This window comes from Bombus bifarius, unplaced genomic scaffold (genome assembly GCF_011952205.1).
Source record: "Bombus bifarius isolate JDL3187 unplaced genomic scaffold, Bbif_JDL3187 scf7180000009243, whole genome shotgun sequence".
Classification (NCBI taxonomy): Eukaryota; Metazoa; Arthropoda; class Insecta; order Hymenoptera; family Apidae; genus Bombus; species Bombus bifarius.
In genome coordinates this window covers 3,560,949-3,576,373 of record NW_022884989.1, presented here as the reverse complement: position 1 = coordinate 3,576,373, position 15,425 = coordinate 3,560,949, and the positions used below count along the sequence as shown (strand labels likewise).

General features: G+C 38.1%; 1 protein-coding gene and 1 long non-coding RNA gene across 12 annotated transcripts in view; one reads left to right on the top strand and one right to left on the bottom strand.

Moving 5' to 3' along the window:
- Positions 1 to 14,918, top strand: part of LOC117214663 (Down syndrome cell adhesion molecule-like protein Dscam2) — a 124,520-nt gene extending 109,602 nt beyond the window's left edge. The window contains exons 11-30 of one of the 9 annotated variants that reach the window (XM_033460872.1): positions 327 to 626; positions 3,864 to 3,983; positions 4,450 to 4,623; positions 4,731 to 4,881; positions 5,216 to 5,364; positions 5,442 to 5,573; positions 5,800 to 6,100; positions 6,686 to 6,864; positions 6,943 to 7,112; positions 7,180 to 7,318; positions 7,455 to 7,572; positions 7,648 to 8,099; positions 8,176 to 8,357; positions 8,482 to 8,875; positions 9,144 to 9,272; positions 9,634 to 9,819; positions 10,532 to 10,743; positions 11,305 to 11,458; positions 11,525 to 11,627; positions 12,297 to 14,918. In XM_033460872.1, the coding sequence (XP_033316763.1) occupies positions 327 to 626; positions 3,864 to 3,983; positions 4,450 to 4,623; positions 4,731 to 4,881; positions 5,216 to 5,364; positions 5,442 to 5,573; positions 5,800 to 6,100; positions 6,686 to 6,864; positions 6,943 to 7,112; positions 7,180 to 7,318; positions 7,455 to 7,572; positions 7,648 to 8,099; positions 8,176 to 8,357; positions 8,482 to 8,875; positions 9,144 to 9,272; positions 9,634 to 9,819; positions 10,532 to 10,743; positions 11,305 to 11,458; positions 11,525 to 11,627; positions 12,297 to 12,549 (3,998 nt within the window). In that variant the 3' untranslated portion in view covers positions 12,550 to 14,918. Of the gene's footprint in view, positions 1 to 326; positions 627 to 3,863; positions 3,984 to 4,449; positions 4,624 to 4,730; positions 4,882 to 5,215; positions 5,365 to 5,441; positions 5,574 to 5,799; positions 6,101 to 6,685; positions 6,865 to 6,942; positions 7,113 to 7,179; positions 7,319 to 7,454; positions 7,573 to 7,647; positions 8,100 to 8,175; positions 8,358 to 8,481; positions 8,876 to 9,128; positions 9,273 to 9,633; positions 9,820 to 10,531; positions 10,744 to 11,304; positions 11,459 to 11,524; positions 11,632 to 12,296 lie in introns of those variants that run through there. The other 8 variants (XM_033460871.1, XM_033460875.1, XM_033460873.1 and 5 more) reach the window with 8 other exon arrangements.
- LOC117214666 lies at positions 9,568 to 12,388 on the bottom strand. Of its 3 annotated transcripts, none has more exons than XR_004488918.1 (4): positions 12,262 to 12,388; positions 11,285 to 11,623; positions 10,474 to 10,732; positions 9,568 to 10,087 (listed from the first exon to the last, which is right to left on the bottom strand). It is a non-coding gene; the product is annotated as an uncharacterized LOC117214666 (long non-coding RNA). The 3 variants fall into 3 exon arrangements; XR_004488917.1 differs by having other exon boundaries at positions 9,568 to 10,081; XR_004488916.1 differs by having other exon boundaries at positions 9,568 to 10,732.
- Positions 14,919 to 15,425: the final 507 nt, after the last annotated feature.

Genomic DNA, 15,425 nt, shown 5'->3' with positions numbered 1-15,425 from the left:
AGGTCCGCGGCGGGGCCACCCTCTCTCTCCTCTACATTGCTACGTTACTATACTGCCTCTATTGTACATATTCTACATATATATATATACATATTATATTCTATATATATATCTATACATATACATGGACGTACTACTGTCTATATATATAATATATATGAACATACCGCTACTATATTAAAGAAAAACATCTATATATATATTTATACATATATATATAAAGAACACATGTACCTGGTACAAAAAAAAGGTTCTTGCGTTTTTTTTGGTGCCATCTTTTTCTCGCTCTCACGTATGGTTCTCTCTTCTCTCTTGACCTTTTCCAGTACCCCCTATTATTGAGCCATTTACGTTTCAAGAGGGACTATCCGAGGGGATGCGGACGCGGACGGTGTGCGGGGTCGCGGCGGGTGACCCACCCTTAACTATATCCTGGCTAAAAGACGGCCAAAGTCCTTTCCCTTTGCCGCCGAATCTCGCCTCCGTCGCAAACATCTCCCAACTGGATCCTTATTCGAGTCTCCTCAGTATAACGAACCTCGCGGCCGAGCACTCCGGCGACTATACCTGCGTCGCCGCGAACCCCGCCGCCGAGGTCAGGTACACGGCCAAGCTACAGGTAAAAGGTAACTAGATGATCGGCGACCTTTTCCATCATCATCCCAAAACTTCCAATTTTGATCTTATACCGGCATTTCCCATCGATCTCGACGGAAATATCTGTAATATCTTTTATCCCTTTACATATACGCGCCATGAAATTATCTTCTTATTCTTCTTTCGAAGAATTTTTCATTCGCTGACTTTTGTTTCTTTCGCTCCTTAAATCCCAGGTAATTGTGGTTTGTTCCCAGTAAGCTAATACGTTCCTTTCGTTGTTCTTGTTTCTTATTTTCCTTAGGTTAATGTAATATTTTTAGTATATGGTCTCAAATAAAATTCGTACTTGTTACTTTGCTTTTTGTTGGTAAGATTTTTAGACAATTGAATTTGCTGTAAGAGTTTTGTACGTATCTATTTGAAGTTCGTATTCGTCGTTTGGTTTTTGGTAGACATTTGACAAAGTGAAGCTGCACATTTGGTAGATGCACCTGAATATTTTTTACCAATCGGAGATTACATATCTATTTTGATCGATATAAAGAGAATTTTTAATATCTGCTAAGCAGATAAATAGAGTAACTCAGTGAGAAATACATATATTCTGCGAAAGAAATAACGTCGAGGTCGAGACCAACTTTTGTCCCGATCCCAACTGTACATCCGGAGAGATTCACCAGATCCATCTCTATCCAAATCGCCATAATCTATAGTCCATATTTAACGTCCATAACGATCGAATCACGTCATAACGCTTTACTAATTCGATCCCTGCATAACCATCGTTAATCGTCGTAGTGTTCTCGCACGGATTAAAGACAAACCATTAAAACCAATAATTCTGTTACATATAGCAATACACGTTACTGTGGCCTGTTCGATTTACCAAGAATACAGAGTCTATTCGTAGCGAGATCACGCACGTTTCATCATTGAACCCTCTTGAATCATCGAGTCCGTCCTGTTCTCCTAGAAATCCAAAGAAATCTCCTTGTTCCCTCAGACACAGTGTGTATTACATTTACGTTGCTTTGGCTCTCTGGGAATGCGTCGGTATCTCGTGGACCCCCGAGGTTTGCTTGACTTGACCGAATAATAAAGGTAACAGTTTGCACCTTTCCTTATTTTTACTCGTTTCTTTAAAACGGAGCAACCAACCAACCAAGCAAAACTATAAAAAAAAATGATAATGGCGATGTGTACGAACAAAAATAAAACTCTCTTCTGGCCTGCGTGCGTGCGTGTATGTGAGCATCATACACACTTTATTTGCATGTTCTCTTTTTACTATTGACATAGCTGTCGTTTTTTCTGTCTGCATATACATATATTTATATATACATATACCTTACGTGTTTGTGTACATATATTATTATTATTACTTCTATATATATATATATATATTTTAAGTGTTTTCTGATTAACCGAGTACGAGCACGTGCCACTCTGCTCACGATCAAAAATCTTCACAGAACCTATGCGCTGTGGCTCTCCTTTGGGCTCGTTGGAAGGCAACCTTTTTTCATTACACTTCTGCATGCTTTTCTCACTGTCTTTTCTATCTCTCTGTCACGCTCTTTTTTATCTTTCCTTCGCGGTCGCGAAATACACGGGGCACGAGTCGCAACGAACTCGAATTAGTTTCATCTGACCGTACGCGAAACGAGAATGGATAATACGGCAAATATATAGATACTCGCACACAAAGTGCTGCGCTATGTGAACGTATCCGCACGAATGAAACGTCAATATAGATACATTGCATGCCGCAATGTCGAAAGTAAAGGAACACGCGCCCCATGTGTTTCCAACGCGAATTTTCCGGTAATGTAGGCTAGTAGTACGTATTTATTATTAATTAAATTCGTATTCGTCGAACTAGTCGTTAGAAGCGGGTACTTGATATATCTATATATACATATATATATTATTATTCGCCTATCCACGATATATATCTTTCGGTTTTCCGCCGACATGCTCTCATCCAAGAACCTCACATTTCCTGCCCAATTGCGCCTTTTCTTCTTCCGAGAGTTCTACTTGTTTCACGCCACAATTGAACGAGTATCTTATATATTTAATAACACGTTATACACACAATCTTTACATACATTTGGTCTACATACACATATATATATATTTATATATATATTATATTGTCGCACGCGTTAATGCGTGGCCGGTATTTGCCGTCTTGTAAAACGTTGGAACTCCCACTCACAGTATCTCGCTTGTGCAGCGTTTTTCACCACCGTAAAAAGTAGAACCCGCCAAACAGTACACCCAAAAATACAGTAAACCTCAAACTCTCGACACTGGTCGATGCGCGGCGTACCGTCACGGATCATTTATACCGTTTTGGAAACTCACTCATATCCGGTGTTTGTCGCAATTTAGACGATGCACACATTTAGTGGCGATTTCGTTTGAGCCGTAGCTAGATATACAGAGATCTCAGATAGATGCTTCATACTGCACTGTGTACCTCATTCTCTTTTTTTTTCTCTCTCTCTCTCTAATTTTTTCTTCTTTTTTTTTGTTTTCTTTTCGTCTGTCTCCTTTTTGGGCTACGTATGTACGTTGATGGTGTATCGATCGAACCGCTTTACATTGATGATCCTTTAGTAGAAGCAGAGAAACAAGTCCAGTCGTTTATTTGTTCCAAGCGATCCAAGAGAATCGGTCGAAGGCTTGTACGTCGCGGACGTCTCGCATCGACAGTTAAAAACCCCACTTCCATACTAAACCTCACCTACGAACCTTCATTCACTCTATCTCTTAATGTCTCTGCCACTTTTTCATTATGTAAATTTACCATTTTTTCCACCATTATTACGGAAATTCGAGATTTTGTCAAAATTTGTTTAGTCGCGTGTCGAATCTTTTCGCGGCTTGTTTTTCCGATACTGAACGATCGACTTCTCAGATAAATCGTTTTCGGATAGATTCGAAGTCGAAAAGAAAAATAAAGAGTAGAACGAAAAAAAGGAACGATCGTTTCTCGTCGACGACAGGCGCCGTCGTTCTGCGTTCTCCTCGTACTTTCACTTTTGTACAGTGTATCTTTCTCGTTTTGTACATATGTATCTGGATACTGCGTTTACGACGATATAGCGCCATACCGTCGACGAGCTCGTCCTTTGACCGCGCTTTTCACGACTCTCTCACGACGTACCTGTCTCTAAATCGCTAACGACCAGTAAAAATAACGTACACGGAAGTATCACAACGACTTGTCTAAAGCTGTCCGCTCTGGTTTTCAGTACCTCCGCGATGGATCGTGGAACCAGCGGACGTGAGCGTCGAAAGAAACAAGCACGTCGCTTTGCACTGCCAAGCGCAGGGCGTGCCTACACCTACTATCGTTTGGAAAAAGGCCACGGGTAAGAAATTTGCTACGTTAATCCATTAAGGGCTGACAATATTTCATTTGTAATTTTTTTCAAGTCGATTTACATAATTGGATCTTATTGTTAACATCGTAGCGATAAGAAGAAATTTCAAGAATTTATTGAATATTTTTCTTTTTTTTTTTAGCATTGTTCACTATTCTCTCAACTTTAGATCGCAGATTCTACGATGTTATAAAGTTTAAAGAAATCTGTAAAGTTTAAAGCGCTTATTTATATCTTATCGGAAGTCCTTTTTGTTTCTGATTTGCATAATGAACTTGTATAAAGCGTTGAGTTGTTGGAAAAGTTCGTACCATTTTTATTATGAATTTCTATCAAAAGACATCGAATAAACGTTGCTCTTGATTGGATAATAAAGGGAATTAAGAAAGAAAAAAAACGTCTAAAATTCGTTGATAAAATAGATTTGATATATCTCATTATCTGAACAAAATAGGAAGCAAATCCGGTGAATACGAGGAGTTGCGGGAAAGAGCGTACACGAAAATCCTCAGTAATGGTACGTTGCTGTTGCAACACGTGAAAGAAGACAGAGAAGGATTTTACCTCTGTCAAGCGAGCAATGGCATTGGGAGTGGTATCGGCAAAGTAGTTCAGCTAAAAGTAAACTGTAAGTACCTTTGTGTTGAACGTATAAATCGAATAATCATATAATAAATTGTATATCAGTAAAATCAACGTAAAACGCATTATGTTCTCGTTTTGATGTCTCGGTAGCTTCCCCATACTTCGCTGCACCATCGAGGCTCGTCACCGTGAAGAAGGGTGACACAGCAACTTTGCATTGCGAGGTACACGGCGACACACCGGTCTCCGTCACCTGGTTGAAAGGAGGAAAAATTGAGTTAAATCCCTCGACGAACTATCGGTAAAGCTGGGATTAGCTTGAATACTGTCGAATGAAACTCTTTGATATATTGCTAGGAACTTATATTTTTAAACGCGTGATAGAAAAAAGTTGTTTCAAAGTTTTATTAACTTTTAATTAAATTTTGATCAATTTTTTTTATTTGTTCCTGTATGAGATGATTCGTCATTTGTTGGCGAGTGTTTTGTATAAGACGAATATGTACATACACGAGTGTTTATATTAGAAAGAATTTTAATTCATAGAAGTTGCGTTCCAATTGTTTTTCTGTTAGATATTAATTATACATAGGATTATGACTAAATTTTTTACGGTTGCTTTATCATGTGTGAAGAGTTACGGTGAAACGAGAGGTAACACCGGATGGTGTGATTGCACAATTACAAATTTCTTCGGCGGAAGCCTCAGACAGTGGCGCGTACTTTTGTCAAGCAAGCAATCTGTATGGTCGTGATCAACAGTTAGTGCAACTCCTCGTACAAGGTATAATTTCATCGATGAAAATAGATATAACTAAACAAATATTCGTTTAAAGAACGATCGATTTCATTCTAATTTAGAGCCACCACAGCCGCCAAGTTCTTTAGAAACTGCCATGGTTGCCAGCCGAAGCATTAACGTTAAATGGCAACATAAATCACAAGACACCAGTGAAGTGACTAAATATATTCTCCAATATAAAGAAGGCGATGGTGAATATTTTTCAATTATTTAAAGAAAATATATCATAGTAAAAAAATAAAAAAATCTAATAATAAAATATTTATCATTATTGTCATTCTAGATCACATTGCTCGTTGTAACGTTTAGTAGATCAAGCAAATTTTGATTCATAATTGATCAAAATTTGAATTTGCATAAACACTCCGAGTCTAGTGATATGTATCAACATTTATTGAATAAATTGTATTAAAACAGCTGGAATGTGGCAACAACAAGAATTCACCGGGCCGCCTCTTTCGTATGCAGCTCTAATAGACGAATTAAAACCGGCAACTAGATACACTATACGCGTAATAGCCGAAGGACCAGCGGGTAGATCAGTACCCTCGGCAGAACTGATTGTCAGAACCGAGCCACAGAGACCGGCTGGACCCCCGATTAATCTTGAAGCTAGGGCTCTGTCCTCCTCTGAAATTTTAATTACTTGGTCGCCACCACTGCCTGAACTCCGACACGGTGACATTCAGGGATTCAATGTTGGCTACAGGGAAACAAGGTAGGAATATCGAAGCAGAGTAATCTGTCTTGTACAGTCGCTGTACTTTAAAATTCGTGCACAAAAGATGCAACTCTATAAGTGAACATTTTATGTTAGTAAAGTTTACATATATTTTATAATTTCGGAATTATGAAAAATGACCTATGTCTAATGAAAATCAACCGGTTCTATAAAAACTTTCTTATGGGGTCCAGTACTTCATGATTTAGTTAGATATAACTCTCCTGCAATGTAATAATTACAAATACGCTCATCGAAGTAATATGATGAATATTTTGTTTAAAAGAATCTATATTGAACAGAAATTAAAGATACTAGAAATGTTCTTAAATAAAATTTTTGTCAGGTGCCACACTTCATTTTCATAGTGTTAAATTTTTGTAGTTGTATAAAAGTACCATCAAATTTAATATGCTTAATATATTTGGACTTAATTAATTAGAATATAAATGCTGTAATAAATACAATGGTGTGCAAATCCTTTTTGTCACCACTACATTTCAATTCTAATTATACAAATGTTTTGAAGCACATTGAACTATTCAAGTTCAGAACTCCATTACGCTAGCAATCTTCTTTCAGCTCGGCGAATCCCTCGTATAACTTCAGCTCTGTGTCCGGAGACGGAGAAGAAGGGGGTGCAGAACTTCGTCTAACAGGCCTTCGACCCTATACAAAGTACACTTTAGTGGTTCAAGCGTATAATCAAGTTGGATCTGGTCCACTTTCCGAACCTTTGTTCACACAGACAATGGAAGATGGTAAATGATATTTTTTAAGATGTCAAATAATTGTGTATTTCGAAAAGTATATTTAATTACATAAATTAATTTATTTAGTGCCCAGTATGCCACCCGAAGATGTAAGATGCGCTGCGTTAACTTCACAATCACTTCAAGTATCTTGGCAGCCACCACCTAATACGCACAGCAATGGTATTATTCAGGGATACAAGTTACATTATGAACCTATCCTGGCGGATATGTGGCGCAGTGTCGATGAAATGGAAGTAAGCATAATATGTTTTTTACTTAGACAGATTTAAACTGAGATTCTTCAACGTCACATTGTTTTAGGTTCGTAAGACTAACGTTTTAACCATTATTCTTACGGGTCTGAGGAAATATACAAATTATACCATTCAAGTATTAGCTTTTACAAGAGTTGGAGATGGAGTACCTACAACAGTAACTTACTGCCAAACGGAAGAGGATGGTAATTTTTGTCAAACTAATTGAAAGTTTACGCAATTGTAGAAGTATCTCTAGTAAATAACTTGAAACTTGAAACAACTTGAAATAATCTTATAAGTAGAAATGTAATAATCGCAGTATTTTTAATTTATCCACAGTGCCAGGCAGTCCAGCGGATATAAAAGTGGTGGTAAGCTCACCGCAGGCACTTTTTATTTCTTGGCTCCCACCCTTAGAACCAAATGGAATTATTACAAAATATAATCTGTATACGAGGTAAAAACAACCACACCAAAATCGTTACATAAATTTCTATTTAGTTTTATTACTATAAAAATATAAATGCTATAGGGTCGTAGATGGCCGAGAGGAACTTAATCACGGTAAAAGAACACTGCCAGCAACAAGCACTTATTTCGAAGCGACTGATTTACAACAACACGTAGAATATCAATTTTGGGTGACTGGTAGCACCCGTGTAGGCGAAGGTCAAAGTTCCAGAGTAGCCGCACAGGTTCCAACAAATCGTGTACCAGCGAGGATTACGTCTTTTGGAGGCCACGTAGTGCGACCATGGAGAGGATCTGCTACGTTGGCTTGCAACGCAGTTGGCGACCCTACTAGAGAGTGGTATAAAGGACAGTCCGAACAAATTCGTACTGACACAACCAGAAACATACAAATTTTACCGTCTGGAGAACTCGTGCTGTCGAATTTACAATCACAAGATGGTGGAAATTATACTTGTCAGGTGGAGAACGCTCAAGGCAGTGATAAGTTACATTATACTTTGACTGCACAGGGTAAGTTTAATTTTTGAAGGATAAATGGTTATTAATAGTTGAAGTTGTAAGAAGATTAATTGGAATTGTTTCACAGTACCGCCCAGTGCACCCGTTCTGTACGTAACGAGTTCCACATCAAGCAGTATTTTGTTGCACTGGAAACCTGGACACAATGGTGGTGCTTCACTCACAGGCTACACGTTACATTATCGAACGACACATGGAAATTTAGACGAGTTGCAACTATCTCGTCATGCCACAAGTCACGAATTAAAGGTATAATAGACATACATTTATTCTATATTCATATCTTTAACATAAACGATTTCCAAAGCGCAATGAAATGTTTCAAGAATATTTTATACTGAACGTATTACTGATATAATCTATTAATTTCCAGGGTCTCCTATGTGGTAACACATATCAACTATACTTGACATCTCACAACAAAATCGGGAGCAGTCCATCGTCACCAGTCCTCTCAGTTCGAACACAGGGACAGGCACCAGGAATACCACCAGCTGCAGCTTTTCTCAGTCCAAACTCGACCACATTAGTCCTCCGACTTCACGTGTGGCCAGATAATGGCTGTCCGATTCTTTTCTTCGTGATTCAATACAGACCCATAAACGAATTTCATTGGACATTAGTCTCAAACAGCGTGAAAATGCAACGAAGATTTGTGGTGACAAATTTACAACCGAGTTCGGTTTACCAGCTGAAAGTTGAAGCCCACAATGTAGCTGGCAACAATCAAGCGGAGTTCACATTCGTAACATTGACAAAGGAAGGCGGTAAGCTTGATGATATAACTATTCTTCGTTCCAAACCAATTGATCATTAGAGCTGAATTCCAAAATTCGAATAATAAGCAACAAATTTATCATTTCTCAATTATCAAGAGCAGTTAATTTATAATGGACAAAGGATAGAGACATTTCACAGCTTCTAACAAATTTTGAAATAGAGCAAAACGAATCAATCTGGTGACAATATTCAAGTTGAAAGAATTATATCCAAAAGCACTGTGTTCCTGAAACCTTGCAGAACCGCCTCCTCCAGAACTGTCGAAACGTGGAATTGCTTCGTCCGTACCATTCTACGCTGATGTGAAAGTGATGCTGCCTCTGATCGTGGCCACTGTTGCCTTAGTTGTCGCTGTGGTCATCGTAGGTCTTCGCTGGCGAAACAGTAAGTTGTTCATTGTAAATTTCTATCAATTGTTGAACTTTAATATCTGAATGGTTTACCTACATCGCAGTTCACTCTGTATTTTTAATGTCATTCGCCATATTATTTTGAAATCGTTAAATTTAGAAAAATTAATTCCCTGTAGAGAAAATAAATAAATAAATTACTGTGATATTTGGTTATCTATATTTTATAATAATGTTTCATCTTGCATATAATCCATGAGATGTTGATGTTCCACTTGATGAAACTCACAATCAATGGATCATGAAACAATTTTAATCGGCGATAGATATATTGTAAATAAATCCTATTTATTCATACAGGGTACATACATATTTTATTTCTATTTATATATAAGGATATCTCGGAGACAGAATGCAGCGTCCCATGAAAGAGACCCAAGAGAATCAACAGAATGCCGAAACTCAAAGAGAGCGTTACTACGCGACGATTCACAAGGTGGCTTTACAACAAGCGGCGAATACGGGTGGAGGGCCCGACAAGATTCCAGGTGAACCTTTGTTACGATACGGACGACAGCCAGGTTTGGTACTATAATTGTTGTTCAGGTAAAAGAAAATCGCACGCGTAGCGCTGTTCAACCAAAGTGGGCAGACCCGTTAGCGTTCGATTGCAGTTCACAAAGCAAAGGTGGATTATTTTACATCTTCCTTTCATCACCATAGATCATCGTCTTTTTTCTTTTTACCCTTTATGCGACCGATCTTGAATGTTTCACTCGTGTTCCACTGCATATTTCATTCGACACTTCATCATGCATTGCTTCTGCCTTCATCGACCACCCTCTGTAACTTTTTAGAAACTGTATCACTTAGGATATCACTAAAATTTCTAAATTAATAGTGACGAGAACTCATTAGAGAGATTTGTAGTCAATTCTGTGTTTGTCAATTCTGCTCTCAGGAGAATATTATAAAAAAATGTATTCTGATATAAAAGAATATTATTGTAGTTACATTATTGGATATTTTATTCTATACATTCAAAAACATCTATTAACAGAATAAACCAAAAAATTCAGAGGTGCGTTTGATTGATGATGATAGTCTCGTGATATTCTCCTCAAGAAACCAGTTGCTTCTCAAGAATCATAGTTCACGTTAGAAATTGTAACAGAGAAATTACAAAATGAAAGTAAAATCATTCTATAGTAAAGCAGATAAAAATCGATTCTCACATAAAAAATTCATCCCAACGCGATTTGAAAGGTAGGCAATGCCTCTGGTGGGTTACAGAGACAGCGGAGGACATCTCGCCGTACGCTACGTTCCAGCTTTCGGAGGGTGGCGGGGGAAGCCTGGCAGGGTTGGGAGGGTTGGGAGGACTGGGAGGCGCGGCGGAAGCTTCAGCAGCCGGCCTCCACCCGAACAACACTCTGCTACACAGTTTCATGTATCACGAGCACGCCATGACCGAAGGGTGCGCAAGCCCTCCACCTGCCGCGACGGTAAGTTCACAGTTTAAATTAGTAGCTAATAGCTTAAGAATGTTAATATTTTATTAATTTATTGAGCACTAAATTCTTATTTTCCCATTAAATTATAATCTGTAATATATGCAACCATTAGTACCACCCCAGGGCTTACTACATTAATTGATCGATATATTCATTACATTAATTATAAATAACGTAACATTAATTACATATATTAATTCCTACATTAATCGCGATGTTAATTGTTATGAGGTAACTATTGATTACTAGCGTACATACATATGTATTAAACATATTGCAATTTCACATAGACATTTGTTTTGAATAAATTGGCCCTTCCACATCTTTTTCACGTATTAATTCATATTTTATATATTAGGGGAAATAAATAAGTTCTGTTCCTGTTATTATTTGTTCATAAAAAAAAGCAAGTAAAGTTTTATACAATTATTTCTACTTGATACGTTTTAATGTTAATGATATTTCTTAAAGTAGTGATTCATTTGTAAAATGTGATGAGAAGTCACAGGTTTTATATTTTTATTAGACCTACATATCGTGTTATATTCACAGAGCATGAAGAGCGTTTCTTCGAGGAGACGACAGCAGAGAAAGCAACAAACTCCGGGCGATGTCGAGACCGACGAGAGCGAGTCTGACCCGGATCAGTTGACGAGCTCTCGCACAGAGTCTTCCAACCAACTGGACGCGGGCAAACTCAAACACAGTATGCGTAATCATCCATCAAACTCCTTCATAAAATAATACCTTAGTAATAAAATTTTACTTCTAGTTCGGGCCGTTTCCGATTTCATTTATCACGGTACGTCGAGCACTTCTTCAGACATCTCGCCCATGTCAGAGCAGAAGTCACTTCCTCGAAGAGGACGATCTAGGTAATTGATAAATAATCTATCTTTCATTAATTTTTAATATTTTTATATTAAATACATTCATTAGTTAAATTATCATTCGTCTCATTCATAATTGATTCGTATTCGTAACACATCGTACAGAGCGTTTCTCCAGTAATTAATTTGATACATTGTTTTCTTTTTAAATTGTCACACACACAATACTCATGCAGAAAGATTTCAATATAACAATTACGCAGTTATAATGCAATGAATGAGATCAACATCATAGATAATAGAGGCAAAATGAGAAAAGTAAATTTATTAGAATATATATTCATTGACTTATAACATCGTTAAAAAATTTGCGATCATTATATTATAACAACTGAATAGTATACAATTAAGATCTAAAGGGTTAGTTTTTAATCAAACTTATCAAATCCCAAAATATTTTAGGAAGTTTCAATCCCAAATGATACAAGTAGAATACTCGCATAGCATATCACACGCGAAACTCGATCATAAAATAATGATGCAAATTTGATTTTCAAAAAAAGGCCATGTATCATGTTCATGTTCATAGATCATCCAATATTCATAAAACTCTCTGTACGGCCAAGATTCAGCCAACAATGTTGAAAAAAAAGCAAACTCATATATGTCATATTCTCACCCGTAGTAAGTTCATTTCTTTGGCTGTCCCGTAAGATGGCATGTTCCCAGCAGGAGCTCTCTACGCACATTATTACCGCCGATATCGGTCGCGGAGACCACATTCGTCGGAGGCAATCAGGGAAACGTAGTGCCAGGGAATGGCGACCGTTCCGACAGGCCAGAACTCAGCGAAGCTGAGTGCGATATCGACTCCTTGAAGAAGCTGAAACTCGGTCTGAGGAGCTCCCTATGGTCAAGGCCGAGTACCCAAAATAATCCTTCCTCCGATTACTCTATCGCCGTTTAATTCGTTCCACTCTCTTCCTCTGTGTGCCTCCTCTACTTCCCGTTATTGTCCGTGGTAGGCCAAGATATCTCTGTTCTCCCTCTCTTGATCCCATGGTCCAAAGAGTTAGATAAATGAAAAAAAAAATCCTTTTATCCGGTGTCTCGCCGGATGTTTCGACGTGGTTAGATTTAAAATGAAAAAGAAAAAAAAAAGTTGAAAGATAGGACTTGGTGACGCGTAAGTACGCGCGTCCGTTTCCCTTTTTCTCTCTGTCGATTATAGATGAAAATTAAATTATATTCGTTGCTGGGAATATCGGCAGATGAATCGCTCATAGATAACGGAGAGAGGCTAAATAAACGAAATATTAAAATAAATATCGTGAAATGAACTGTATCACGTGCATTGTTAACAAAAATAATTCGACTGACTCGTTATCTCTCGTTAATGGAACGTCGAACAAGTTATACACTTTTTACCTTTCTCTTCTTTATCTATGACGCAACGAGATATTATATCCGTGCGTGCGTGTACGTAACGAGTGAATGGTCAAGAAGTTGAATGAGTTAATCGCGTGTAAGAGTGCGTGCCAAACGACAATTTGCTCAGACCGCTGCGACTCGTTTGCCGGCGGGCGACCCATTCGAGACCAAAGACTTAATCGTACGAACAGAGCACGGGAAAGTCCTTGGAGCACCAGCGAATCGTGGGAAACGATGGCATCTTGTATTCGTGGAAATCTCGCGTTTCGATCTTTCTTCGAACGATGGACGATCGGCTTTGAACGTTCGTGCGGTTGACCGATTGGATATTCTAATGGTATAGACGAGTAGAAGTAATTATTAATAGAATAACGATGACAAAGAAGCGGTACAACACAATTGAAAAAACGTTTACTCGACGTCGATTAAATTGGTCATTACGTAACTAATTGTCACGATCTAAACAACTTGTCTCCTCTCGATGCACACCGGGAGCATTTATTTTGGTCACGCTGGCCTACGCTGTCCGTTCTACGATTCTAGACAGGTCCGTCGTTATTTTTTGCAACTACGTTCTGCGTTCGTTTTTCTATCGACTTCTCCGGCGCAATCGATTCGATCATTATACAAACTGCGACTCTTGAGTTTTATGTTATGTTTTGTATATATGCGAAATGTTTTATTTTATGAGTCACAGTAGATGGTATATGTATTTCTCTGTTTCTAAAATATTCTTTTTCATCTATTTACTACGCTTAAAAATTCCTTAACACGGCTATATCAAAAAATTGACTCATCATCCCGTACTATCGTACCGATTAACTAACACTTTTCCTAAATATGAACCAAATATTAAATTTCGCAAACGATGATTAACATTAGAAATTAGTCATCTTGTTATCTTTCACTGTGTTAGCTAATCGCATCAACTATTTATTCTGATCAAATATTGCAAATTTTACTGAATAACATGCTCCTCGAGCAACAACGAATCTCAACAAACGGTTCAAAGCTCGTGTAACGTTCGTTACCGAAAGAAGCGATTTTTTCAATTCGTAAGACTGATTTTCTTACTCTCCGTTCGATTGCGATTGTTCACGAGCTCGTATTCGATCTAATTTCAACGAACGAATCGCCGGACATCGTTTTCCACGTTCTCGATCCGTGCTCGCCTGTGTCCAGTTAAATACGTGCGCGTGGTATTAGAATCGGAATGAGAGTTATTAACCGAGAAGAAACCCGAAAGAGAGTGCCGATTCGGCGCGGTTTTACGCGAGCTAACGTAAAACTATTCGTGGTACGTTTTAGAAGACAACAATGAGACGCGTTTGTCCGTCTTCGAGACGGGCTCGTCGAAGGTTGGGCTCTGTTGCATTGTAAAGTTTATACGTACGTCTAAACACCGTTGATTACTTTAAGTCCGTTATTAAATCCTAAGACTTCTAAGTAAGGCATTATTTCCGCGTGCGGGCGGACCGCACGCTCCTCTCCCGCTCTGTAAATTTTTCGCCGTGCCGACAAAACGCTAGTCTAACATCGACAGCGACCATTTCGACTCTGGATCGTTCGTCGATTAAATACATCAATATCTCTCTTCGAATGTCGCGCACTTCGACCGAAAGACTCGCGAATCGTACTCAAATTATATTCGAGATCCAAACGGTCGTTATTTTCTGATTAAATAATAATCAAACTCGAATTAACCCATTAAGGTCCAACATTGCATTAACGCAATATGATAAGTAATATTTTCCATTTTTTTAATTTTATACACCCAATCGTCAATCGATTTTATATTATCAAAGCGTCTCTTTAGTTGGTTTTTTTTTTTTAGATCAGATACGTATTCTTTCCATCAGTTTGGATATTACAACAGTATCGATTATCAGAACATTAGTCTTTTTAGGATAATATACAGGGTGTTTTGTTTAACTGGGGATGGTAAAATATCTTACGTAACATTATAATAAATTATATATACATATATATCGTTTGGACTTTAATGGGTTGGATGGCGAGTACGAAATAACAAATTGCACGCGAATACGTTCGTGTGGCATCGACGATGGCTCTTAAATGAGCAATCTGAAGAACCTGTTCTCACACAGATTTCGAGGTTTTTTCGGTAACGGTTGAAATAAAGAAAAAAAAAGAAAGAAGCATATCGATCTCGTTAAAATTGAAATCAAAGAACAAATGGAAAATAGAAACGTGGCGAAGCACCGCGGTCCGCGCGAGCCGCGACAAATTCGTACGTTCCCTCAGACTGATTTGAAAGTAAAAATAACGTTGCAATCCACGAGTTGCAAACACATACTACCACGACACTGCCATTCCGCAGACTAACTCGAATAGTGCCAAATCATGGCCAATTTCCTACTTCCGGAAACAATAATTTTACAATTGCGATTT